Here is a 26117-nt window from a genome sequence, read left to right as displayed (position 1 = left end):
GAATGCTGAGTGGGGAAAAAAAAATCACATAACACAGTAAGATCCTGACTTCGTTGAGAGAGAGAGAGGGAGAGGGAGAGAGACAGAGGGAATATGAAGATATGTAGGTAGTGAGATTACACATAACTTTTTGTTTTTTTTGGTTGTAGGGCATGCGGGATCTCAGTTCCTCAACCAGGGATTGAACCTGTGCCCCCTGCATTGGAAGCGCGGAGTATTAACCACTGGACCACCAGGGAAGTCCCCACAGATAAATTTTCTTTTCAAACCTATATTTTTCTGTTTTCCAAATGCTTTGTTATTAGCATGATCACCTTATATAATCAGGGAAGAAAGGAAGGAAGGAAGGAGGGAGGGAGGGAGGGAGGCAGGCTACTCAACTGACTGAACACAAGGCAGACTCAGGGCTGCAGATTTAGGGGTCACATTGTGAGCACACAGTGTGCCGGGAGAGAAATTTGGGCGACCACCCAGTCTGCTCAAAGTACTGGCTGTGCAACATCTCTCTTCAGGCTTCAGTTCCCTCGACAGTAAAACCGACCACTTGGGGTTGTTTTGAAGACTGAACATAAACAGCCTCACTGGGGCTGGGACGCAGCTGGCTGCCTCCTCCCACGCTGCCTGGGGCCTCAGTGTGCGGATCTCTGAAATGGGTGGGAGGTGGAGGGGGAGAGTGTTCCGCTGCCGTACTTACCATTTACCTTTGGGAAAAGACACGCAGCAGCTTCTAAGCAAGGGGGACGGGGGAAGAAAGCTCATGGGAAATATGAGTGACTCAGAGTAGAGGCAATTTCCCCTCCAGCTTAGGCAAGACACGGAGGAGAGAGATAATGTCCCTCTCCTGTAACAAAGGCTGTATGCACTCCCCGAAGTGTGTTCCATGATGTGTGGGGCGGGCATAACCGTGAAGCTCCAGGATTCCACCAACAAAAAGAGCTGCTCTACTTAGATGTGAAAACATTATGAACGCTTCCAACAGTGCCCACGACCACAAACAGAACCCTGGATGCTCAGAACACAAGACAAAGCATTCCCCTGCATGGAGGTCACAGTGCATTTCCGCTCCATGTCCTTCAGGGGATCACTGACTTTCTGCTCTGATATGAATGAATGATGATGTGATGTTTCGCAGGACACAGGAACCCTGCAAATCTCTGCTTTAATTATGTGTTTGAATGTGGAACAATAATTCTACCCAGTAATTATATGCATTTGGGTACTTAAGAAGCAACAATAAAGAAAAGCAGAAGGCCACAGAGAACAGTCATTAGTACCAATACAATTATTAGGAAGTGAGAGTATAAAGGCTGCAGCTACTTCATTTTCCATTTAAATCATATGAATCAATTCTTTTCCATTGAAAATCCACAAGCTGAATTTTCTGAACCACATGGCTACTGTTGCAAGATTTTTGCCACTTGTCTGAATCTGAATGTATTCTTTAAAAAGAAAATATTCTAGGCTCTGGAATAAATAATTGACAAATGCTATTCTAGTTAAGAAACAGAATCACCTTAGGCCAAAGCCAGATGTGCAATTTTCCATTCACTAGGGGAAAAAAAATCTCAGACAACTGTGAATGCAAATGTACAATGTAAATGCTCAAATATTTAACTGCAAGTAACTAATTAATTGCGTTAATTTAATTAACAATTAGTTCACTTTAAAATTAACTAATTTTATGCAGTGCATAAAATATCACACTTAGAGTGGAACCACCAAAGAGAGCGGAGGCCTGGGGGCATTAACCCTCACCTGGTCGCATGACTCGAACAGCCGTCTGGCCAGCGGTGTCCTCTGCCCGTCTGTACCACGTGCCGCCAGGGCTGGGCAGCCACTCCTCGACGCGGCAGCTGTAGGTTCCACTGTCCTGCACCGCCACGTTCTGGATGAAGAGCCGGTACACGCCCGGGGAAGGGCTCTCCAAGTGCAGCCGGCCCTTCAGGTTGTTCTTGGCCGCCTGCTCTCCGTAGTGGAAGGTGGCGTCGCGACTCAGGCGGGCCAAGGTCTCCCGCTCCGGGTGGTTGGGCTTCCACACGAACCACTCCACCAGCAGCTGAGAGGCCGCGCTCGTGCGGTTCAGGACCACACACTCCAGCTGCACCTGCCGCGTCTCCAGAACCGACAGGTTGCCCTGCGCCTGGCTGAGCTTCAGGCGGCTGTCTGCAAAGGCGAGGAAAGAGATGTTGCCAACAAGAAAACAACGAGCCACTTGCATGCACCCCTTCCCGGCGGACGTGAGCAGGTGCCTTCCAAACGCAGGAGGACAGCAGCCCGCTCAATCAGCAGAAGCACTGCTCAGGCCCACACCCTGAACGTTCTGAGTTCTTGATCACGGGTCTGAGTGCCTGAGTTTCATGGAGTTCAATGTTACGGTAACAGCTGCCCCCTAATTTATAACTCTCATCGGTTCAGATGCTTAGGAGAGGACGAGCGTGCACGGTAGATGACTCCACGTCCAAGGGACAGCAGACCACAAAGAGCATGGCCAAGGGGAGGGGGTGGCTGGGAAGGGACAGCAAAGGGCATGGTGAGAACCCTGCTGGGAGAGCAAATTTTTAAAACTGACTACATGATGGCTAGAATGTGCTGGGCTGTCTGCCTCAAAAGAACTGCAGGGGAAAGCCACGTTAATACGTTCACTAGCTGGCCCTAAGAATTGCGGTTCTTACTTTCTTTACCAAAAAAAACCCCACACGGGTTCCCTCTCAAGGTGGAAACAGAACTGAACTGACATCAGTAAAGAAAAGACGGATACTGATGGTTGTTTGAAACCTCAGCCAATCAGATTCTCCTCCACAGAAAAAGTGTCATTAAACGCGGTACACTCTGATCACATACAATTTCATAAAGGGCCCAAAAGCCTCTTTGGACCAGAGGGGTTAAAAAGCTATGAAACTGTAAATGCACAGAAGCCCCTGGGAAGGACACCTCCTGAGTGATATCTGAGGAGGGGGAGGTACTTTCACTTTTCACTTTTCCACTTTAATACTGTCAGAATGTTTTATAATGCACATTTATTTCACCTTTGTAATGAAAGGTCAAAAAATTAAAAAACAACAGAGAATGTATTTCAAATAACCAGTCTCCGAAAATACATACTTGGGAAGATATTAACTCTGCTTGTCTCTGCGTTGAAAGATTTTCTCCTTTGTGCTTTTTTAGTATTTTCCAAAAGCTCTATAAATGTATGCTTTCTTATTAAGAAAAAAGGGGAGGGCTTCCCTGGTGGCGCAGTGGTTGAGAGTCTGCCTGCCAATGCAGGGGACACGGGTTCGAGCCCTGGTCTGGGAAGATCCCACATGCCACGGAGCAACTGGGCCCGTGAGCCACAATTACTGAGCCTGCGCGTCTGGAGCCTGTGCTCCGCAACAAGAGAGGCCGCGATGGTGAGAGGCCCGCGCACCGCGATGAAGAGTGGCCCCCGCTCGCCGCAACTAGAGAAAGCCCTCGCACAGAAACGAAGACTCAACACAGTCATAAATAAATAAATAAATAAATAAAAGAACGTGAATTTCTAAAAAAAAAGGGGGGGGGGGTGGGGACTAGACGAAGCGGGGCGAGGGGGAGAAAAACACACAAATTAAAAATCTCAACGGAAAAGGGGGAATGTGTTGTTTTAATCTGTGCCCTGTGAGTTTTCTGTTTATAGTGTTAATGTTCCCCATAAGCAGAGATTTCACTGTGTTTTGACAAGAAGCCTTACAGCCCTAGTGCACTGCCCCAGTTAGCTTGCTGTGAGTCTGTCATCTCCAATGGGGAAATTCCCTTGATAAATTTAGGACCTACCAAGAACCTCTTAGTTTCAGCACAAATGAGAAAAGGGAAAGGCAGAATGATGACTAAGAGGAAATGCGGTGGGGGAGGGGTGACCATGACCTCCCAATGGGGAAAGCGGTCAGAACTGAGAAAAGACAGGAAGAACAGAAACCTGAAAGAACATCTGTGGGCCTAATGGCAACCTTCAGTTCTCAAAAGCCCCAGGGACTGGCCTGAAGGCAGGACATAGGTCACTGGAAATACCAACAGGAATCACTTAGACCAGAGCTTCCTATTTTAGGCACCAGAAGGGTCTGCATGAAATGTCACCGTGGGCAGACCTGAATCCCTGGATTGAGAATCCCCGGATTGGGGCAGCGTGAGAAATGTAATATCCTGAGGAAAGGAGGGGACGAGCCCCATGGCGTTCAGCAAGGGCCAGGCCACACCTGGACTTCTACATCTGGTTCCATTTGCTCACAGAACTTTTTTTTTTTTGGCCATGCCGCGCCAGGCGGGATCTTAGTACCCCGACCGGGGATCGAACCCACACCCCCTACAGTGGAAGCACGGAGTCTTAATCACTAGACCACCAGGGAAGTCCCGGAATAAACTTTTATTGAGGCCTCCTGGGAGACAAGCCGTGAGGATAGCATGGTAAAGAGAACAAGATCTGTGCTCAGTCATGGGGCTACCCATCTAGTGAATTTGAGTATATTAAGAGTGAACAAGTGACAGTGTTCACTACAGTGGACATAATAACCAATGATAAATGAATTTCCATGAGTATGAAATCTGAACAGGTAGTTCATAATTACTCATATATGAATAGGTATGCCAGGTGGTGACATGTGCTATGAAGGGGCTGGGGAAAGGGGATACAGAGTGACTAGGGTGTCATTTTAGTTAAAATGAGCTAGGAATGCCTCTGTGAGGAAGAACAAGATAGATGGACATCTATGGTCAACACGTTCCAGGTTACGAGAACAGCAAGTACAAAGGCCCTGGGGTGTAAGGAAAGCAACCATTCATTCCTTATTCAACCAGTATTTATTAAGGGTGTCACGTCAGCGGCTGGAGATACAAAGACACAGCAGCTGTCCTCAAAATGCTTACGGTATAGTGGAGAAGAAATGAAAATAATTATTACGTTATGTGTTTTATACGGAACCCCTGGTGATATAGGAGAAATCAGGCAAGGCTTCCTGGAGGTGGTGCTGAGTAAAGTCTTAGGAATGGGGTGAAGACAGGGGAGAAGCTGCAGGAGGGGTGCATTCCAGGAGGAGAGGGTAGCATAAGCAAAGGCATGGAGATGGGACTCAGGGTGGCAACACAGCATCCCACAGCCCATCGGGCATCAGAGGTAGGGATAACAACTAACTATAGGGCACGCAGGAATGAGGGATGGAGAGGGAGCTTAGGGCCACACTATGTGAGAAGTTCAAACAACTAGAGTTTTTCAACAAGGAGAAAGGGTTCCCTTCACATGTTGGAAAGGATATGACTCAGACTAATCTTGGGTTGTTCTCGGGCAGACCTAAAACCTGAGAGGGAAATTACAGGGAGGAGGAACTTTTCAACAACCAGGGCTGCCCAAAAGTGGAACTGAGGGCTGTGGAGGCAGTCAGCTCTCCCTCCTAGGAAGTGCTCCGGCAGAAGTCAGACGCCATCTGCCAGGGAGCAGGATATAAACGGAATAAAGGCTGCACCCACAGGGTCTGAGAGGGGGCCAAGGGGTGGTTCCGTTCAGAGACAGGAAGGGCTCATCCGTGAGCTGTGCGTGGTAAGGAAGAAGGGGAAGCTAGAAAATGCCTTCCAGGCAGGAATCCTGGGTATGCAGCTGGCACCAGGCCGAGATCCAAGGTGCAAACTGCAAACCCAGAATGAGATCCAGGCGCTGCCGGGGATCCTGCCTTGCCGCACCTTGCGACCCCCAGCTGCCCCTCGGGCCTCTCCCGGGTGAAGATGCTGTGTACAACAGCAGATGCTGACAGAGGATGCTTCTCTGCGTTCGCCATCAGCACCAGGACCCACTAGGTGAAGTGGGTGGGCCTGCAGTGACCTAGGATGATGCCCTGTACCGCACGCACATCCACCATGGACCCCGCAGAGCCCTGCCACCCCCAGGCAGTCTCTGCACTCAGCCTACGGGCCCAGGCTGGCTGCACCGTCTGTCCTTACCTGGCTGCTTCACAGTGACTTCCGTGCGCCCCGAAACCTCCTCTGCCAGCTTGTACCAGGCGTAGTTGGGGCTCAGCAGCCACTCTTCCACATGGCAGTAGTAGCTGCCGCTGTCGCTGACCTCGGCTCTCTGGACAGTGAGGCTGAACAGACCCCCGGACACGTGCCTCTCAAACTGCAGCCTGGCTCTCAGGCCCTCCTCCTCGGCGTAGGTGCCGTACTCAAAGGCGGAGTTGTGGGTGGTTTTGAGGATGAGCTTGCCGTCGGCGTCCGAGGGCTTGTGGACGTACCAGAGCACGGCGAAGTGGGAGTTCTGGCTGGTCTGGGACTTGACTGAGCAGTTCAGCTGGATGGGCCTGTTTTCCACCAGGGTGAGGGTCCTCTTTGATTTGCTCACCTGCAACTTTGTCACTGCAAAGGAAAAGGGGGTGCTTCAGCAGAATCACCACACACCCCTGGAAATGTGGCCCAAGGCGCGCCTCCAGGCTCCCCGCCTGCTTTCGTCCAGCACGGCTCCTAGAGTACCGAACACTGGTGGGCTTCCCCCAAAGCGTGGCTCGGCCTGAGGACAGCAGAACAGAGCCAATCTCACCCCAAAGAACCCTCCGCTTGCCTCCTCCTTGCCTCTCCCTGGCTCAGGTCCTCACCGTCTCTCCTGGTCTCCTGCCAGCTCTCCCTGCCATCATATGGCCGCCAGGGGGATCCGGCAAAAACACACCCAGCCCGTATCAATTCCCTGCTTAAGAAGTTTAATGGCTCCCAACTGCTTACAGACGAGAAAAAAAATTCCTTTCGCAGTACAAAGTCCCTCCAGGAGCTGGCCCTCGCCCCGCTGTCCTCACTCACCTCCAAGCCTCCCCCGTCACACCCACAGCACACCTCCCCATGCTGCTCCGCCCTGAGCTCGGTCTCTGCTCAGCTGCCCTCCCTGCCTGTCTCCTACCATCTCCCCTCCGGCCCTTCTCCCTGCTCACCCGCCTCTAGTCCTCCTCTCCCTCACCCCCATCCCACTGGGTCAGATGCCCCTCTTCCGTGCTCCCATCGGCAGCCTCACGCATCTTCAGCTTGTTTTTCCTTACGTCCCTCCCATGCTGTCCACGAGCTCCCCAAGAGCAGAGATCAAGCTTTCTCCGTTTGATCTGCAAATATTTAGAGTGTGCCCACTCCGTGCCCCTCACGAGGCTAAGTGCTGGGGGCGCTCTGAAGAATAAGACGGTCCTGCCTGGAGATGTTCTCATCACCGCACCCCCAGATTCGGGCTTTGGAGGGCACCCACTCCATCAGTGTTTGCTGGGATATGCGGGTGAGCGGGTGAGCGGGCGAGCGGGTGAGTGGGTGAGCGGGCGAGCGGGTGAGCGGGCGAGCGGGCGAGCGGGTGAGCGGGTGAGCGGGTGAGCGGGCGAGCGGGCGAGCGGGCGAGCGGGTGAGCGAACGAGAGTGAGCTGCAGGAATACGGTAGCAGGTGGCTGGAGGATGCTGGGGTGCTCTTCCTGGAGGATGGGAAGAGAGACGGCAGAGAAGAAAATGACAAACAACGGGACAGAACAGAGCCAACTCCGGCCTCCCCTTCCCCTCACGGTCCTGCTCCAAAACCAGAAGGGAGGGCAGACTCCAGAGGGCCACCCTACCTGCTAATTAATGACCGTGCTCTCCTTTAAGGTGGCAAGAAGCCACGGTCTAATGAAATATATCTTATGAAGGTAATTTGAGATCTCACCCATTCCATCATTATTATACTTGGCTCTGCTTCCCCTACCCACCATCTTCCCCCTACTGAAAAAGAGGAAAAAGGAAAAAAGTCACAATTCCAAGTTCCTCTTACGGAGCTAATAGTAAAAGCATCATCCCACCCTCACCTTTCTCTTTACACTTCACTTGTCGAGGACTAAATCACTCGTCAGCTGAGAAAGGAACCCAGGACAAGGCACAGACCCTGACAGGGAGAGCAAGCTGGGCTTCCTCCAGTGACCCTGCCCAGAGGGGATGCCAGAACAGGCTGGCCTGGGCCTTTCTCCAGCACCTCTGCTGGTCATCTCTCTTGATCTAGACACAGGACTGAGCCCAATGGTCGTGCCTGGGCCTCCTCTGCCAGGGCTGGCTAGCTGGCTCACTTAGAGCTTAGTGTGGAAAGACAGGATCAAGGTCTGAGTTCCATGCACCAAGGCAATTGAAACTTCTGAAAGCCCCAGACTGTCACCTGGGCACTGGGGTAACCCACAGACAAAGGTTCTGAGTGGCCGAGAGGATTCAGCGAGCTAAGTACGGCAGAATCCGACACCCAATACCATGACTACAAAAGCAATTCTGAGGCTGTTTCCCGGTGCTAAATCAGGGGACACTCTTCACAAAGGAAGCTGGATTCACGTACCTACAGACCTTCTCAAGCCATCAAGAATACAGCCGGCACCCGTCTGAGAGAAATCCCCTGGCCCACGACCCTACCCTTCTGGTTTCTTCTTTTTTTGGGAACAAGCCCAGTCTCCTGCCTTCTCCCTTCTTCAAACGCACGAAGTCCTCCAGGGCACTGGAATCCAGGGCAGGCTTTACCAGCAAGCAACCAAGCTCTGGAAACTAGATTCACATTAGCTTGCCAGTCGACTTTTCATATCCGCTGCCTCTAATACTTGAAACAACCAGCTCCCTTTTCATTCCTTTCCAACCCGATTCACCGCATGCAAATGATATCTCTATCAGAGCAAATGACACCACCTGAATTATCTGGTTCTGGGCCCAAAAAACTGGGTTGTTCAGTGTAGAGTAGAAAGAGCTTTAAAATGCATTATTAATTGGGGCCAGATTATTTTTGCAACTGTTACTAAGGAAACCTCCATTGCTATAGTAACCGCATATATTAAACTGGATGCCTATGACTAAACTTCAGCTCAGTCACATGGTCAGTCTGAGAACAAGAATCCAAGGAAGAGAATTGTTTCAAAGCATTTCCATTTTTTTCCCTCCTTCCCACGTCAAAATATTGTGAAGTGCTGAAAAGCTTGAAAGAGAGGCATTTTTGAAATTTGGTGCATGTCTGACAGGCAGGCAAGGGGTCAGCTCCTCTTCTACACTCTGAATTTCCTCCCGCTTCTCAAGGACAGGGAGGACCTTTCCTGAAGCCCTGGGGAGACAGCAGCCTGCACGACTAATTAAGAAGCACTCACACATCCTGCCCAGCGCTGCCCTGGGCGGTGCGCAGCCTGCTGGCACCACCTTCCTCCATGGGGTTAGGAGAGCCCAGCCCCCTTAAGAACCGTAGGTATTTTCATCTGCTAGATGAGAACAATCACAGCATTTACCTGAGAGGAGTGCTGTGCAGATTAAAAGCAATATCCTACAGTAAGAGTTTAGCACAGAACCTGGTCTATAATAAACACGCAGTACATTTTCACTATTCCCCTTTCTTTTCGGTTTCCGGGCTCAGTCCCACGTTCAAAGCTCCATATTAGATCGAGAACTGCCAGACCTAAGTGGCAAACTTGCTACTGAAAGTATCGTCCACGGAGTGGCAGCATCCGTGTCGCCTGGAAGCTTGTCAGAAATGCAGGCTCTTGGGCCCCACCACCCCAGACCTCCTGAACCAGACTCTGCCGTTTAACAAGACCCCCAGGTGACTCAGATGCACCTGAAAGCCCGAGAAACCTTGGACTTGGCTGTGTGAGTGAAATGGACTTAGGCAATACACACAAAGGTGAAAGACAAGATGCTGAGGACTTGGTTAATCGCCAACAGTGAGTCAGCAGGAGGAAGAGGCAGGAAGAAGGGTGTGAGGCTGCGGGCCAGGCCCCACCTTTCAGCACCCCGCCTGCGAGCCCAGACGCCAGCGCACCCAGCAGCCGCCTTCTCAGGCACCTCACGACTTCCAGAGCGGGGCTGTTCCCTGCTGGAGGGAAGGGCCCTTTCTTTCTGCCTCCGGAGAGTTTCCTTCTGAGGCCTCGGATCACCTGTGGCCGGGCAGCATCAGCACCACCTGGGGTGGAGACGCTGCCTCACAAACTCCACAGGTGAGGCCCAGAGACCTGCGGGCTCACGTGCCCTCCAGGTGATTCTGATGCGCTAAGTTCGAGAAGCCACAGGTGTGGCAGCGAGGGGGCCACAGGTAACTCTAGAGACAGCAGTTTCTGTGCAGTGGTGCAAGCAGCAGCCAGAGGGTAGCATACAGGCAGTGAGGGAGCAGAGGGAGAAAAGGAAGACTCTGTTCTTTATTATAGATCCGTGACAGTAATCAGTCATGTTAGGAGGAGAGGGGGCCAGTGGCTGCACAGCAGAGATTTTTCAAACTGAGGGACGCAAGTCAGCCAACAGACTGGGAGAGAATGAAGGAAGAGCTGTGGGGGAAGTGTGTGTGTGTGTGTGTGTGCGCGCGCGCGCATGTCCCACCTGTCCTCATAGAAGGAGGGTTACTGCCCTGTCTGCCTTACCCGTCTGCAGACACAGCAGTGACCCTTGCTCACTGACTCCAAATAGTTGCGCCCGGTGTTACCATGACAACGAGGCCTGAGGCGCGGGGGGGCGGGGTGGGCACTCCTCTAGGGCCCCTGCTCTCATGCTCACTCTATCTGTGAACAGCCAGCGGGCAGAAGCCACATGCACAGGGGACGGAAGGAGAACCCCAGGTTCTCCTGAAAGAAAGGAGGGGCCAATCCCTCTGAAGGATGGGGCAGCCTGTCACCTACTAGACTGTGACAAGGAGAGCCACTGTCACAAGCCCTGGACTCCCAGAAGTCAAAGAAAAAGCCCTCAGCTCTGCCAATCTGCCAGGTCAGCAATAAGAAATTGGAACGGATTTGGCAGCATCCAGAGGGTACTGAATATTCATCCTGACTGCCCATCAGTAAAATCCCAGCAGAATACACCCAGTGACAAGTCAGCTTTCTACATCGGTGGCTGTCCTCCTGGAAGTGTGTTTATTGCTTCGTCAATTTTTTTTTTTTTAATAGATTTATTTATTTATTTTTGGCTGCGTTGGGTCTTCATTGCTGCACACGGGCTTTCTCTAGCTGCAGCGAGCGGGGGCTACTCTTCGTTGTGGTGTGCAGGCTTCTCATTCCGGTGGCTTCTCTTGTTGTGGAGCACGGGCTCTAGGCGCGCGGGCTCAGTAATTGTGGCTCATGGGCTTAGTTGCTCTGCAGCATGTGGGATCTCCCCGGACCAGGGCTTGAACCCGTGCGTCCTGCATTGGCAGGCGGATTCTTAACCACTGCGCCACCAAGGAAGTCCCTGCTTCGTCAATTTTAACGTGCAATATTTAATAGCCAAACCAAGATATGGTTGTAAATATCTGGAATATGAGTGCTGACATTTCCCTTATTCCTCTGTATTTAGGGAGATGTAATTGGAGGGTGTTTTGGGTGCTAAAGAAAATCAGAAAGAAGCAAAGCAATGCTTCAAAATTAAAAGAGAAAAGAATTGATTAGGAGCTAAGAATCGAATATGTTGACCTGGCTTAAAGGCTTGCCTAAATGCCCCTTGAGGGGTCACACTCTGCCATCGATGGCAGTAAGGCTAAGCCCGATCAACAACAAAACAGGAGGGATGGCGTTCCTTGAAGATTACCTTAGGGATGTGCATTTGGAACAGGAAGTCTAGAATGGTCAATAGGAGATCCACAACACGTTCATCAGGCCATCCAGCCAGAGATTTTAAAGAAACAAATACCCGTGATGTGGTCAGGTCAGCAGGTGGCTCTGGCAAAAGGACTGGTCTGGGGCACAGACCACACAGAGCCTTCTTGGGAGCCAGTGACATCAGCTGTGGAGGGCTGATAAATGGACTGGCATGAGCGAGCCAACGGTCCCTGGGTTTCTGCCTCATGCTGTTGGAATAAGAATAGTGGACAAAATCATCTTCTAAAAGGGTTGGGGGCAGGGGGAGGGCGATGATATTCCTGTGGAGAACACCAGAGCAGGGATAAGAATCCATGTTTTGAGAGGCAAGGTATGGAAGGAGAGCATAAAGAAGCCAGCACTGGGTTGAGCTCTGGTGCCCCCAAGCCTTAGAGCCACCTGGTGGCAGAAGTTAGAACAAATAGAGGCATTCGAAGAGGCACAACTTAAACTCCTATACCATTAGCAAACCGTGTCTTGAGGAACCTCTGCAGGGACCTTGTGACCCCAACTTAAAAAGAACAAATTTAAGTATTTGCTAAAGGGGCTCAGGGATGGTAAACCAGACAGAGCGGGGATTAAATCAAAGTATATGGTACCAAAGAGAATTCCTGAGGGGAAAAAAAAAAACCTACCATAATAAAATAAAATGAAGAGCCTGGACTCTGGAGCCAGACTGCCTGTCTGGTTTTGCATCTTGCCGCTGCCACTTATCATGAATCACTGGAGAATTTATCTATCCTCCGTGTCAGTGTCCTCACCTACAAAATGGGTGAAGCTAGCACCCCCTCACGGCATTGCATGAATTAAGAACGAAGAATGTTATTGTATATAAAGCATTCAAGGTGGTAATGGGCATGCTACAAAAGCTCAGCAGAGATTAGCTGCTATCGTTACTGTTGTTACTTCTGCCGCTACCGGTGCTGAGCCGCCTCCACACAGCACTCTACAAAGAGAAACCGCTTCTGTAAATGATACTATTAACTGAATGCCCAAAGGATACTTTTTTCCCCCCCCTTTTTTTGGCTGCGCCGTGCAGCATGCAGGATCTTAGTTCCCCAACCAGGGATGAGACCCGTGCCCCCTGCAATGGAAGCGTGGAGGCTTAAACCACTGGACCGCCAGGGAAGTCCTAGAAAGAATAATTTTTTATTATATGGCCTTAAGAAAGGCCGAAGTCTCCCTCTCATCCACCCCAACTGCTTTTTAATAAAGTTCATACCTGGGTTCCCATCCCCATTTCCCACTCTCTATTTCTTGACTCCGGCAAGTCCCAACCTCTCTGAGGCTCAGTTACTCCATTTATAAAATGGGAAAGCAGTAGCTCTTCCCAGGGCTGCAGCAAAGGTGACTGAGGTCATCTACACCAAGTGTCCAGCACGCGGTCAGCCCTCTGGTATTTTTCCACTTCTACTTCCCCCAAATAAAAGCACCAGTACCAACCAGGGTGTGCGGGGAAAAGAGTAAAAATGAACATGAAGCCCTTTGGAAAATATTAAGTGCTCAATGCATAAATATTTAATAAGGAGAGATTGTAACACTTAAGGGGGATGCACTCTCCCTGGTGCCACAGCCCTTCCCAGGGGCCACGCCCACCCAGCCTCAGCACCCTCCTTGCTCTCTGCGGCCCCCAGAGGGCCAGCCAAGTGCATTACCACGCACCTCTGAGCAGAGGCCAAGCACGCTGCTGCTGGCTCCCAAGTTTCCCACGCCAGCCACTGCTCTTGCTTTACAGTGAAATCACAAACAAACTGACTCAGTGTAAGCCACAGGAGACACGAAGACAGTGTCTGGGTCACAGCAGATCCTGGGTCCCCTGACTATTCTCCAGGGGGCAATAAAATGATGTAATGGAAAATAAGAGATATATGGACATCAGAACGACCAATCTGTTTTCCATTTGACAAGCTGGTCTGCCTCCATCAAAGCTCCTAAACACTGGGAGCCTGGCTTTCCTCATTAGCGAAATGGGCATAAAAGCATCTATATTATTTCATTGCTGGATGAATTTAAAAAGAAAACAGAGGTACTAAGCACAAAGCCTGGCACCCAAGACGTATTTAATACGTCTTTGCCCCTTTTCCCCTTTAGTAGCACCATGAATTGATCTGAATCCAAATAACTAGAACCTTCAATGACCTAACTCCATTTTCTTCCCTGAGTCACTCCAGCCTTAGATTCTAAGTCGTGAGACAAACAAGCAACTATTAGGGATTTATTCAAAAAGGCAGGGCTAGGCAAGGTCCTGGGGTCAGCACTTCCTCTACCTTCTGCAGCTGGAACCACGTGACGGGCACCAAGGAGGCTCACAGCCCGACCCTGAGGCCAGAGGAGACCACAAAGGGTGCAATTACTCAGCGAGGCAGGCAAGCGGGTCCCTCGGCACTTTCCACAACAAGGGTTCACATAAAATGGGGTCTCTGCTTAGCCTTCCATTAACCTGAAAATCCACTTCAGCAGAGCAGCCTCTTCCCCGGCATCTCATTGTCCAAGTTTAGGCTCTAATTGGTCAAGGAACTGTCCCATCATTTATACAGTTCACTTGTTCCAAACTGGTTCGATACAGACTCCGTTATGGGGTTAGAAGAGGCGAAGGATAAGCCCAGACACTGCCATTTCGTAACCTCGCGTTGCTGAAAATAACAAGCACCGTGACCATCTGCAGTGGTGGAGCAGACCGGGTTGGGCACACATCATGGCTGTGAGCAGGCAGAAAAATCCTTTCTGCAAGGTGTTCAAACCATCTTTGCAAAGTGGGTGGGGCAGAAAGTCAGAAAAAAGTCTTTGCAAAGTCACCTCCCATCCAGCCCCCACCCTTCGTTGCACGCATGCCTGTGCTCTCCTGCTTGGGGCCAGGCTATGGAGGGAAGCAGGAGCCAGGGCCGGGGTCCACCCTCCACCTGCTTCCACCCTAACCGGAGACAGGTACAGACACGGAGGAAACCATAAGAGCAGCACTAACTTACCCTCTGCCCCGCGTTAGGGGAAGGGCCTGATGAAGGCGAGTGTTTGCAGAACGCCCCCTGACTAAGGCTCCCCAAATGAGTGCATCCTTGTCACCTGCTGCGAGAGAGACTCCGCCTGCCTGCTCTCGTGCGCTCAAATCCAGGGCAGGGGGACAGGGTCTGGGTCAGGGAAAGTGTCGAGGAAGGAAGGACAAGGATTCAAACCTTGGCTCCATTCGCCAGCTAGGCAACCCTGGGCTGATCACTTAATCTTTCCTGAGGCTGTTGTGCAATTCTCATAAAATAACCGACCCTAAGCACCTAGCACAAAGCAAATACTCAGTAAGTACCTGTTATTTTCCCTTTTGCCTCTGAGGTTCCTTGTCTGCAAACGGGGGGGGACAGTGGTACCTTGTTCACATCACTGTTGCAAGGATTATAGGAGATGACATTAAGAGATGGAGCTTTCTGCAAAACAGTCTAGTTGGCCTGCACGCTTCACAAATATCAATGTCTTCACACACACGCGCACGCATGCGCACGCGGCTGGGGAACTATTCTAGATTAAAGGAGTCTAAAGAGACACGACAGGGACTTCCCTGGTGGCGCAGTGGATAAGACTCCAGGCTCCCAATGCAGGGGGCCCGGGTTCGATCCCTGGTCAGGGAACTAGATCCCACATGCATGCCGCAACTAAGAGTTCGCATGCTGCAACTAAGGAACCGGAGAGCTGCAACTAAGGAGCCCGAGAGCCATAACTAAGACCCAGTGCAACCAAATAAATAAATAAATAATTTTTAAAAAAGAAAAGAAACTGCCAAATTATTAAAAGTAAATAAATAAATAAAAATTTAACAAATGATAAAAATTAAAGAAAAATAAAGAGACATGACGACTAAATACAATGTGTGACCCCTGACTGGATCCTAGAAGGAAAAAACACCGTAAGGGGCATTTTCAGGACAACTGGGGAAATGCTAGTACTGTCCTATAATCACGTCAAATTCCCAGAGTCTGATTACACTGTTGTGGTCGGGTGGGACAAAGTCCTGATCTTCAGAGATACACACTGAAGTATTTAGAAGGAAGTATCCTGACGTTGGCAACTTACCCTCAAATGGTTCAAAAACAACAAAAATTTACACACACAGGGAGAAACAAACGCGGTAAGATGTTAACAACTGGTCATCGCCAAAAGGGAATACGAGTCTTGCGACCTCCTACACACCTGAAATTTCTCAAACTAGAAAGCTGGGAAATAAGAGCAGCCGGGCCGAGGGCTCAGCGCACGACACTTCCCGCCTCCCTGCAGGTCTCCTCAGCCGGAGCAGGCGTGGGGGACCCCGGGCCCCTCACCTGGCTGCAGCACCCTGATCTCCAGCAGGTTGGAGGTCCTCTCGGCCAGCCGCGTCCAGGTGTTGTTGTAGTTCCTCCGCCACAGCTCTGCCACACACTGGTACTTGCCCGCCTCCGTGTCGCTGGCTCGGCTGATGCTCAGCCGGACGTTGTTACTGGACTCAGCCTTTTCAATGGCCGTTCGGGTCCGGAAGCTGGAGGACCTGTCCCCCCACTGGACTCCTCCATCCCGGGTAAAGGTCACCAGGTCATGGAACTCGGCGGTGCCCACCGGCTGGAACCGCCACGTCACTGACACGGGGACCCGGGCAGGGTAATGGGGTTTGATGATGCACTGCAGGTCAAAGGAGTCACTGTAGGTCACCCCCGGCGTGCGGGAGATGGCAGTGACTGCAAAGCCCGTTTCTGGAGAGAGAGCAGAGAAACTCAGGCCAGAGGAGACACTTGGCTTTCTCAGGGCCATGCGACGCGGTGACAGGGCTCCTGGCAAAAGCTAGCATGACAGAGCAAAGGCTCACACATGGGGCTCTTTGGATGCCCAGGCCAGTATTACTTTTGTTAGCGTGTTGACACACAAACCCAGCAGTTCACAGGACCCCACAGAAAGAGGCCGGCGGCAACCCTCCTTAAGCAGCACTAGCAAACTCTTCCCGATGAAACCCTCACGTGGATTTGTGCTGGATCAGTCCCACTCACAGGGACTGAGTGCATGTAGGCGGGGCCATCCCTAGATATCTTGGGATTCCACGCTGAACAGGAGAAAAGAGCCGATTTCCTTCATCACACTCAGGTGGATGCACCCTGCCCCAGCCCAGACGGCCCCTGTGCCTGGCCTACCAGTGCATCAGTGCCGGAGCAGGGGAGGCAGGTGGAGCAGGTGCCTGTGCTGCCCGGGCTGGGCAGCGCCGGCTTGCTCTCCGGTCCCTCTCCCACCTCCCCACGGAATCCAGGGCAAAGAGGCAGCGAGGGACCCACAGCAGGAGGGACTGACCTTCACCAAGGAGGACCTGGGGTGAGCTGGGGCCCTGCAGGTGCGCTAGGCTGAGTCTCTCCATATTCCAGCATCACTAATCCCCAATACTGACTTCTCAGTAGAAGTGATCAGAGTCCCTTCAGCCTTGAAATACGACTGACTGTTAACACATTCGTTATGATCATAAAACTGACAGCAGCCATATTTCCTGAGCACTATGGGCCAGGCACGGTGCCAACTGCTTGGCTTTCATCACACTTCACTGAATCCATCATCCCTTTCTTACAGATGAGGAAACTGAGGCCCAGAGAGGGTAGATAAAATTGTCCTCTATCAAGCTGCCAGTAAATGGCAGTCACACTATAAATCTGTGTGTCACTGATTCCGGGGGGCTTATTAGGTTGCTTTACTCCCAGGAAGCATAAGACAGTGGTTAAAGGCACAGACCCTGGAGCCAGATGCCCAACTTTGGCACTTTCTAGCTATGTGACCTTGAGCAAGTTACTTAACTTCTCTCTGCATCTATTTCCCCATCTGTAAAATGGGTCCTTGTGAAGATTAAATGAGTTAGTATTTATAAAATACTTGGAATAGTACCTGACACACAGTATATACTATATTTTGTTAAATATGTAGTTTGTTTAAAAAACAAACAGACATAAAGGAAAGTACTTTAAACTTCACAGGTAAAAAACAAGGCACCAAATGAATCTTTCGGCAGAGCCTAGCCAGAGCCCCTTGGTAAGCTCTGGCTATGGGAACCACAGACATACGGTGAATATGAAAAAACTCAGAGGACAACCTGATGCTGTAAAATTACTTCTAACCCTAACCACCCCTCAGACATTCCTAGCCTCACAGGATGGGAAAGACTCCCTCTGCTGGACGCCCAGGACTTTCCTCACAGGTTCCATTTCCACGTGTCCACACAGGGTACTGAGCAGAGACACGGGGAGTGAGCTGACCTGGAAACTCAACCACTGGATGAGGTTTCCAGAGACAGAAATCTGAATGGGATGATGAGTGCAGAAAGCATGTCAACCTTTGGGATTAAGCTTATTTAAAGTAAAAATAATTCTAATCTGGGGAAGGTGGTGAAAAAGGACTTTGTTGGGGGCAAAACCACTTGGTGTTGCCATCTTTACTGGGGTAAGACGGTCCAAAGCACCACCAGCCTTACCTATGAGGAAGGTGGCAGCATGGTCCCAGGGGTGGGATGCAAAGTCACTGAGGACGAATGATGTCACAGTCTCTTAACAAACAGAAACACCTAACATGACAGGTTACCTCCCCAGCAAAGTAGCAGATTGGTCTTTTAATATACTGATTCTATTAGGCAGATAAATGTTGATAGAAGCCTCTTTACCCTGTGAGAAGCAAATCTAATATTCTTTGGTTTTAGCAAATTTCAAGGTATCTTTTCATTTCATGCTAATCAGGAAATGGCTTTCTTTAAGAAGAGCCTTATAGAGGAAAAGGTAAAAACACAGGCTTTGAAAAAAAAATTTAAGACAGATTGCTGGTTTCCTGGGTTCAGATTGTGTGTCTGTCACTTAAAAGCAATAGTCCTGGGCAAATTAGCCAACTTGTCTCACTAGTCTCCTTGTAAAATGACAGTGTCTATCTGTAGGCTAGGTGAGGATTCCAAGGGACAATTAAGCTTAAGTGCTTACACTCAGCCAGGAAGGGTAGTAAGGGCTAAATAAATGGCAAAAGGTTATTTTCTACCCTTCTCTGCCCTGCTCTGAATTTTTAGGAGGGCTGAGCCCCTGGTACAGGAGGGCCTGGGGTGCAGGAGGGAGAGGATTTGCTCCCGCTCTTCCAGGTTAATTTTGGCAGTGGCCTTTGTTCCTCCACCTGGGGCCACCACTCGCCTGGCCAGAATCCTTACAACTTCACTCCTACCACCCAGACCAAGGAGTAGTAACAGTGCCCAGCTGTTGCCCATCCCCAGGGCCCACCATGGAGAACAACTGTTGGTTCCTTGAACCCCATCCACACTTCCATAAATACTTTCTTCAATCAAACCCTTTGGAAGGTGCCATCTATCTCCTACAAGAGTCTTGACAAGGAAGCATCACCCCAAAGGGCCCACGAAAAGACTGCCGAGCTTACTTACCGAGAGCCGTGATGGACACGACGGTGCTGGCCCGGCGTTCCCCCACGACCTGCCACTCGCCATCCACTGCCCGCACCCACTCGGTCACGTGGCATTCGTACTGGCCCTCATCCTCCCTCCTGCTGTTGAAGATGCCCAGGCTGAACGAGTTGGGCTGCACCTGCTCCATCTGGACGCCCCCAAAGCTGCTGCGCTCCCAGTAGGACGCGCCAGGCTGCACGGTGCCGTCCCGGTCCAGCCACATGATGTTGCTGCGGCGGTTCTGCCTGTCCACCAGCTGCCAGATGACGGAGAAGCGGCCTAGGGCTCTACCCGCTGTGCGGATGCTGCAGGAGAGGTGTAGATTCTCACCCTCCAGGACGACGCTGGCGTTGCTGGCCACCTCCACCGAGATGCTGCTCTCTGTGCAGAGGGAGAGAGTGCCACGCTGGGGCTTTCTGGGCTCCACTGAGCCCTCCCCACTGACATCAAAGGAGGAGGGGTACAAATGTCACTCTATGCAGGTACAAGGGGACCTTGGAGGATGCAAGCACTCTGACACTTGCTGCTGCTGCAAGCCCTGGCTGGTTCTGGGTTTCGCTCCCTGTGATTTTAGATCTGATAACCTAGGAGGCCCTTTACTGGATACAAAGATAACGTGTGGGATCATGAGCGTCTAAGACCTGAGACTGAATCAGAACAGAAAGACATTACCCTTAAGGCACAAAGCAATTCACCAGGCCCTCCATATCCCCTGGTTCCACATCCATGGATTCAACCAATCATGGATAGAAAATATGCCAAAAAAAAAAAAAATTCCAGGAGGTTCCAAAAAGCAGAACTGGAATTTGCTGTGCACTGGCAACTCTTTACATAGCATGTACATTGTATTAGGTATAAGTAATCTAGAGATGATGTGCGTAGGTTATATGCAAATCCAATGACATTTTATAAAAGGGACTTGAGCATCCGCAGATTTGGGGCGGTCCTGGAACCAATCCCCCTCGGAATCTGAAGGATGACTGTAATGTGTTCAGCAGGGTTCAAGAATTTTTGACTCGGATTTTCAGTAAGTTGAATACCTCGAAAATTCTACTTCACTGAATCGTCCCATAATTTAGGGCTACGGCAGTCAAATAAAAGCTGAACATCCATACATGCCATTTGAGTCCTTCAGGGCAATATCAGGAGGTAGAAAAAAAAAAGTGACAGGAAGTATTTGGAGGACAACACGTGCTTGCTTGGGTGTGGGCAGTAATGGAGCACAGATGGCCTCATTTCACAGCGTGTGCGGGGAGCAAGCTTTCATACTTTGATTAACACACAGGAACAGACCAAAGCCGGTGGCTCGCCTTCCTGCGGCTGTCCACCTTCAGCCCTGGGGTTCCGCTGCTCTTGACCTTGACTTTCTGCCAATCAAACTCTGGGATAAGGATTCCTCTCTCCTTCGCTCCTTTGCTACTCACTTAGCTATGTGAACTCCCTCAATGGAATTATTTAAGCTCTACATGCCTTCTTCTATGAGATACGGAGAGTGCTACATTGTGCAGTTCTTTAAAGATTAAAAAGTAAATGAGACAATGTCTATAAATCACCTAATACATAGGTTTTCAAAAACTGGTTACCATGATCATAATTAATTTTACTATTCCCATTAACTCTTTGTTTTTATAAAGAGTGTGGATACTTTAATCTATCTTAATTATGCATAGATTATTTTGTATAATTATCTATAGAGCTCCAAAAGCCCTTAAGTATTAAAAAACAGAAAGTACCAGACTAATTCGGCTCCAGTTTTCTGGGCACCATCCACATGAAACACATACATCAATTTTAAATCAATCAGTAAATCAAATCCCAGATTAAGAGGCACACCCAATTACTGAGGGAAAAAGCATACCCATGACCATGCATTTGAATCAATCTTTTCTCCCGTGTGTTTCCCTCACAGGCAGAAACATGCAAAGATGAGCATTGAGCCCAGGCATGGAGCTCTTGCTATAGTGAACATGTCTGCCACCCATTCTGGATTGGCTTGTTTCACATGAAAAAAGGTCCAGACAGACAGGGTGGGGAAGAGGAATTTTCCCAGGAGCCATACCTAGATGAGTCATGGAGATGACGGGGCTCCCGAGTAGCTACGTCTGTAGCAGTAGTGGCTGAAAGCAAGGATTTGGAGGCAGGCAGACCACGCTCAGGCCCAGGTCTACTGCTTCCTAACTCTGCAATCTTGGGGCTCTTACTTAACCTACCCAAGCTTCCATTTCTTATGTGCAAAATGGAGATACTAAGAGTCCTACTTCTTAGGGTCACGACACTGAGAGTATTAGATGGGGTAATTATTTTTCATCATCATCATTAATAATAACAATATTCCTCTTCAGATTGAAGACTCATTAATGACTCACTTCCAGCGTTATCAGTGAGGAATTAAAGAAGGGCAACTTCGGCATCAATGGAAAAAAAATCCCTTTGCTTGCCTTAGGCAGAAGAATGACTTGCAGGACATCACTCCCACCCCCTACTGTCACCCCAGTGGGCTCTATCTTCTATAAGCCCTGGCTTGTTTGTTACAAGGGCTGCTGTTTGGTGCTCTGTTACTTGAGCGAGCCTGGAAAAACCACGCAGTTAGATGTTAAACTACGAGAAGCAAAACGATTCCGCAGCCCAGGCAAAGGCAAATGCAGACACAGTGCTGACTGCCCGTTAAGACTATATACAAGTGTTCTCAGGCCTGAGAAAAGGCAGCCAACAATTTAAAACTCTCTGGATTAAATGAAAACTAGGACAGAACTAATGAGAATCTGAGTGCACGGTTACAAATGAAATTTCAAATCAGGAGGTTGATGACGGAGCACAGGCTAAGCGCAGAGCAGTGAATCTGGAGTTAGAAGCAAATACTTCTAATGCGATGCAAGCTCGACCACTATCAGAACCGGCTCGGCCACGTCCCTGTATGGTGCTCTGGCCTCTTCATTCACAGGATGAATAGAATCCTGGCCTCTCCAAGGATTGGAGGGGTGGGAGCGGAGAAGGAGATGATATACGCAGAAGCACTTTGGGCTCTTGAGAGGAAAAGCGCCATTAAAAATCCGAGTTTTTATTATCACCATTACCGATGTGATCACTGTTGTTCTTTGGTAGACTTACCCAAGTGGCCTTGGGGCAGGATCTGGTGGTGCTGGGGGACTTTAACTACCCAGTTATCTGCTGGAAAAGCAATATAGCAGGCCACAGATCATCAAACAAGTTCTTGGAAGGGGATGGAGGAAATCTCTTAGTACAAAAAAATAGGGAGGTACACAGTGTGGCTGTCCTTCCCTGGATCCTTACAGAACAATGAGGAATTAGTTGCAGATTTAAAAGTAGAGAGACCGTGGTTAAGGCAGGCGCAGTCCGACAGGAAAATACTAAAGAGGGTGGGCATCCAGTTTAACAAATTCCATTCTACAAATATTCAGCAAGCACCTACCCTACGCAAAGCACCATGCTAGGCATTGCAGGGGGAAACAGTCTAAGAAAGAAAAGAATTTCAAGATAATGAGATGTGTGTGAGAGAGAGATTTAAAAAAAAAAAAAAAAAAAAGCACAAAGGAAAGTCATCCTGTTGGCGAGAAAAGAAAAAAAGAGTGGCAAGACCCCTGTTGTCTGTTTCCTTTCTTCACACTTGAAGCTACATTAAATATGTAAAAGTGTAAATAAAAATGTAAAGGGAATCATTACAGGGCTAAGAGAAAGAACAGCTTGAGCAGTGGAGAAATAGGTTAAAGGTTAGTTTAAAAAACTTCACCATCTTGCTTAAAATCAGGGCATTCTAAGCTTTCTCATTTTACTAAAAACAAAACTATGAGAGAAATGAGATATTAACGAGAACATCCTGATACTATGGAGAATTAAACCCAACATAAGCAAACACAGGTAGCCTCCCGAGTCCCCAGTCCTGACTGATACCCACCCAGACAATGCCAGCTACCAGGAGGCAGGGAGCCCACCTAAGCAGCCTTGGAAATAAGCTAAGCTTTAAAAGCCTGTGCTCCAGGAAGATGTGAGAGGTCCCATCCACTGACTTTTAAAAACCCAATTCCGATAGGGGATAGACAATTAGGGTAATGCCAATCCCTATACCTCCAAAACCCAGAGAGCAAATCTTTCTTAATAATGCACTTTAGCATTTAAAATCCTCCCATAAAAGACCAACCCTCTTAAGTGAGATTTCAAGACAGGCATCCACCCACTTCTTCTGGGACTTAATTCCCACACAGGAGCAAACAGCTGTCCTGGATTCCTGGTTGGCCTCCAGGCTGAGCTGGCACTGCAGGCGTTTACACAGAGCTGCTAGCGCTAGGATCTGCCATGCCCCCCTCCAGCCTGCAAACATACACCTGACGCTCTGCCTACCAGGGCGAGGGGGGGAGGGTTTGCTAAATGTGGGCAGGTGAGCTGGAGAAAGGAGAGGGGGTAACAGGTTTTCTCTGCCAGCTCTGACTGAACCTGCCCCGCCCTGCCCTTCCCTCCCCATAGCTCTTCTCCTCTGCCCCGACTTCTCTCAGACGGTGCTAGCTACTGAACCAGACCAGCGGGAGGAGAAGGAAGCAGCACATCCCTCCACTTACTGATGGGGAGGACGATGATAGGAATGTTCCTGGGACGCTTGCTCTCCTTGTCGATGAATTCCCCGGTGACTGTCTTCTCTCTCTCTGTCACACGACAGTTGTATTTCCCACTGTCCTCCTGGCGGAGGTGGTAAATCTTCAGCACGAAGACACTGTCGCTCTCCTTGGCCACCTTGAGTTGGCCCCTGGCCTCCCGATGGGTGAACTCACTGTTGAGGACCGGCACAGCATTCGGCCCCATGCTGGCAATGAGCGAGCTGTTGAAGGCCCAGGAGACGGCAAAGTAACGGTCGGGAGTGTTCTGCCCCTCCAGGATGCACCTGAACTCCACCGGTTCACCTACCGTGTACAGCCGCTTCTCCGTCTCCAGCCGAACGGTGAACTCTTTGTCTGAGAAAACAAATAACAAAACGGATGCATGCTGGGTGACCGAGGGCCCCGGCTCTCCAAACCGCATCAGCAAATTCCCACCCACCCACACCTTCTCACCAAGCTGACTACTGGGAAGGCACCTCCACGCTTGTCTTGAGAGAAAAACTCTCGAATATCACAGAACTCAAAGGTAGCCAGACCCAGAGAGTCTAAAGGGCTTGTTATCCCAATCAAGTCGACAGGACTCTCTCTGCAGCGTATAATGCCCTAGGTTAGACTCTGAGGTAGGCAAGCAATATCACTCCTAATTTCACTTGCACAGCAGATTACAAAGGTCCATCCTTGATCTATATGCCCAGAACTCCATTAAAGCATCCGGATTACAAATATTTTCAGTAGATATTATAGACATGACCCTGCTGAGACTTGTAAGACAAATTACCCAGTGCCCCAGGTGCTGACCCCAATCCAAATAAACATTCTATCTATCTATCTATCTATCTATCTATCTATCTATCTATCTGCCTGGAGAGAGAGAGAGAAAGATGTCTTCCACCCCCAAGTGAATACTGGAAATAAGACACAGGTAACACAATCCCTAACAAAATTGCATAGGAAAAGTGAAAACTAATGTCTTTTCATTAATCTATCACCTGTCAGATCAAATCTCTAGAAAGATGGAGTGGGAAAGTACCTACTTCCAAGGACAGCCAGATGACCTCTGAAATGGTCAGTGAACCCAAGCACCCTTCAAAGAGCTGGGAGTTGAACCAGGCATGGGGGGTGGGGCGGAGGGCAGGTGGTGATCAAAGAAGGGCTCATCGCCACTAACTGTCCCACACACCATGTAACAGTGCACGGTGACTGTCAATGCCTTGAGACAATGATCTTATCTCACAGGCACCGGTGGCAGAAGACAAAGGAGTGAAGGGTCCTGGTAAACAGAGTCACAGAGCCTTGGGTGGGAGAGGCTGCAGTTGTAAGTACTGCCCAAGTCCTTCCCCTCCCAGTTCTAGCTCTGTTCCTCTAAAGAAAACATTGACTGGAGAATCGCATTTACAGGGATGTTTGAATTCCTTGTATATCCATTAGCTCCAATCTCGACTGTCTTCCCCACACTGGCATTTCCGAGCCGTTAGCACTATCTTTAAGTGGTATCTTATCTTTAAGGCCCTTGCCCCATTCTTATCCCCCTATCCCATGCACTCTTCAAGCAGATGAGAATCCTATTTCCCTAAAAAACACAGCAATCACAAGAGTGCTGCTTCCACATTCCTATTCTCCAGCTCAAGTTTGGCTTTGTACCCACCTGTTCCTCAGGCTCTCCATCTCCTCTCCTCCCACATGAGCCAGTGTCTTGCCCCCAGTACCCATTTTCTCCAGCGAATCGGCTTCTTCCTTTATTACCCAAGCTTCCTGACAAAGCGAATTACCCTCAACGACTCCAAGGGCTCACTTCTAAAGTGACAGCTGCTGCCTCAGCTTCCCTTCCCAAAAGAACAACCTGAGAGACCTGGGTTTCACTCTGCCAGCCTCTGCCTAGATGCATACACCCACGTGGGACGGAGCCCATGTCATCTGCCAGATACTGGCTTTCTGGTCAACCAGATTACAGTAATTTATACCTCAACATCAGAGATTTTAGAAAAAAAAAAAAAAGCACCCCTTCCACATAAATGCCACTGAAGACACGCAAACAGGTGTCCCAGACCTCAGACTTCCCACTTCCTCAGAGTTAGGCTGGCTGCAACAGTGGCTGTCTTCTTCTGGCAGCCAAAGAGTCTTCTGATCTCACAGGAATCCCCCCATGGCTTGGTGAGGCCTTCACATTCCCAGGTTGAAGATGAGATTCAGGGCAAACCATCCTCTTTTCTGCACAGCCATTTGCCCTTGTTACACCCAGTCAATTAAACCTCTGTAAATCGATTTATGCTTTTTCCAATACCCCCTCACTCCTCAGCTCACTGAAATTTGGCTTTGGGCCTTCTCCCACACTTCGCTGACCCAGCAAATGTCCCCAGTGACAACCCCCGCCCATCACAACTAAAGGCGTTTCTCAAGTACGTCTTAGCCTCTGGACCAGCTCTCCTCCCTTGGGTCCATGACACCATCCCTCCTGCTGCTTCTCCCGCTGGCCTGGCCACTCTGTCTCTCGAACCTGCTCCCCTGACCACCTCTTACTGCCACAGCTCTCCTGGGCCCTCATCGCTCCCAAGCTCA

The 26117-nt window shown here is 49.8% G+C and overlaps 1 protein-coding gene across 10 annotated transcripts in view; it reads right to left on the bottom strand.

Annotated features, from left to right (window-relative positions):
• Positions 1-26117, bottom strand: part of IGSF3 (immunoglobulin superfamily member 3) — a 100788-nt gene that overhangs the window by 8040 nt on the left and 66631 nt on the right. For 7 of the 10 annotated variants that reach the window (XM_082457968.1, XM_082457971.1, XM_082457964.1 and 4 more), the window contains 6 exons: positions 23526-23915; positions 22063-22122; positions 18934-19335; positions 15842-16246; positions 5941-6351; positions 1756-2163 (listed from right to left, as the gene is read on the bottom strand). In XM_082457968.1, coding sequence (XP_082314094.1) covers positions 1756-2163; positions 5941-6351; positions 15842-16246; positions 18934-19335; positions 22063-22122; positions 23526-23915 — 2076 coding nt within the window. The remainder of the gene's footprint in view (positions 1-1755; positions 2164-5940; positions 6352-15841; positions 16247-18933; positions 19336-22062; positions 22123-23525; positions 23916-26117) is intronic. The other 3 variants (XM_082457972.1, XM_082457970.1, XM_082457973.1) reach the window with 2 other exon arrangements.

The sequence above is a fragment of the Balaenoptera physalus genome (genome assembly GCF_965194825.1).
Source record: "Balaenoptera physalus genome assembly, chromosome: 1".
Classification (NCBI taxonomy): domain Eukaryota; kingdom Metazoa; phylum Chordata; class Mammalia; order Artiodactyla; family Balaenopteridae; genus Balaenoptera; species Balaenoptera physalus.
Note: the sequence above shows the minus strand (reverse complement) of the source record. Positions and strands in the feature narration are given on the sequence as shown.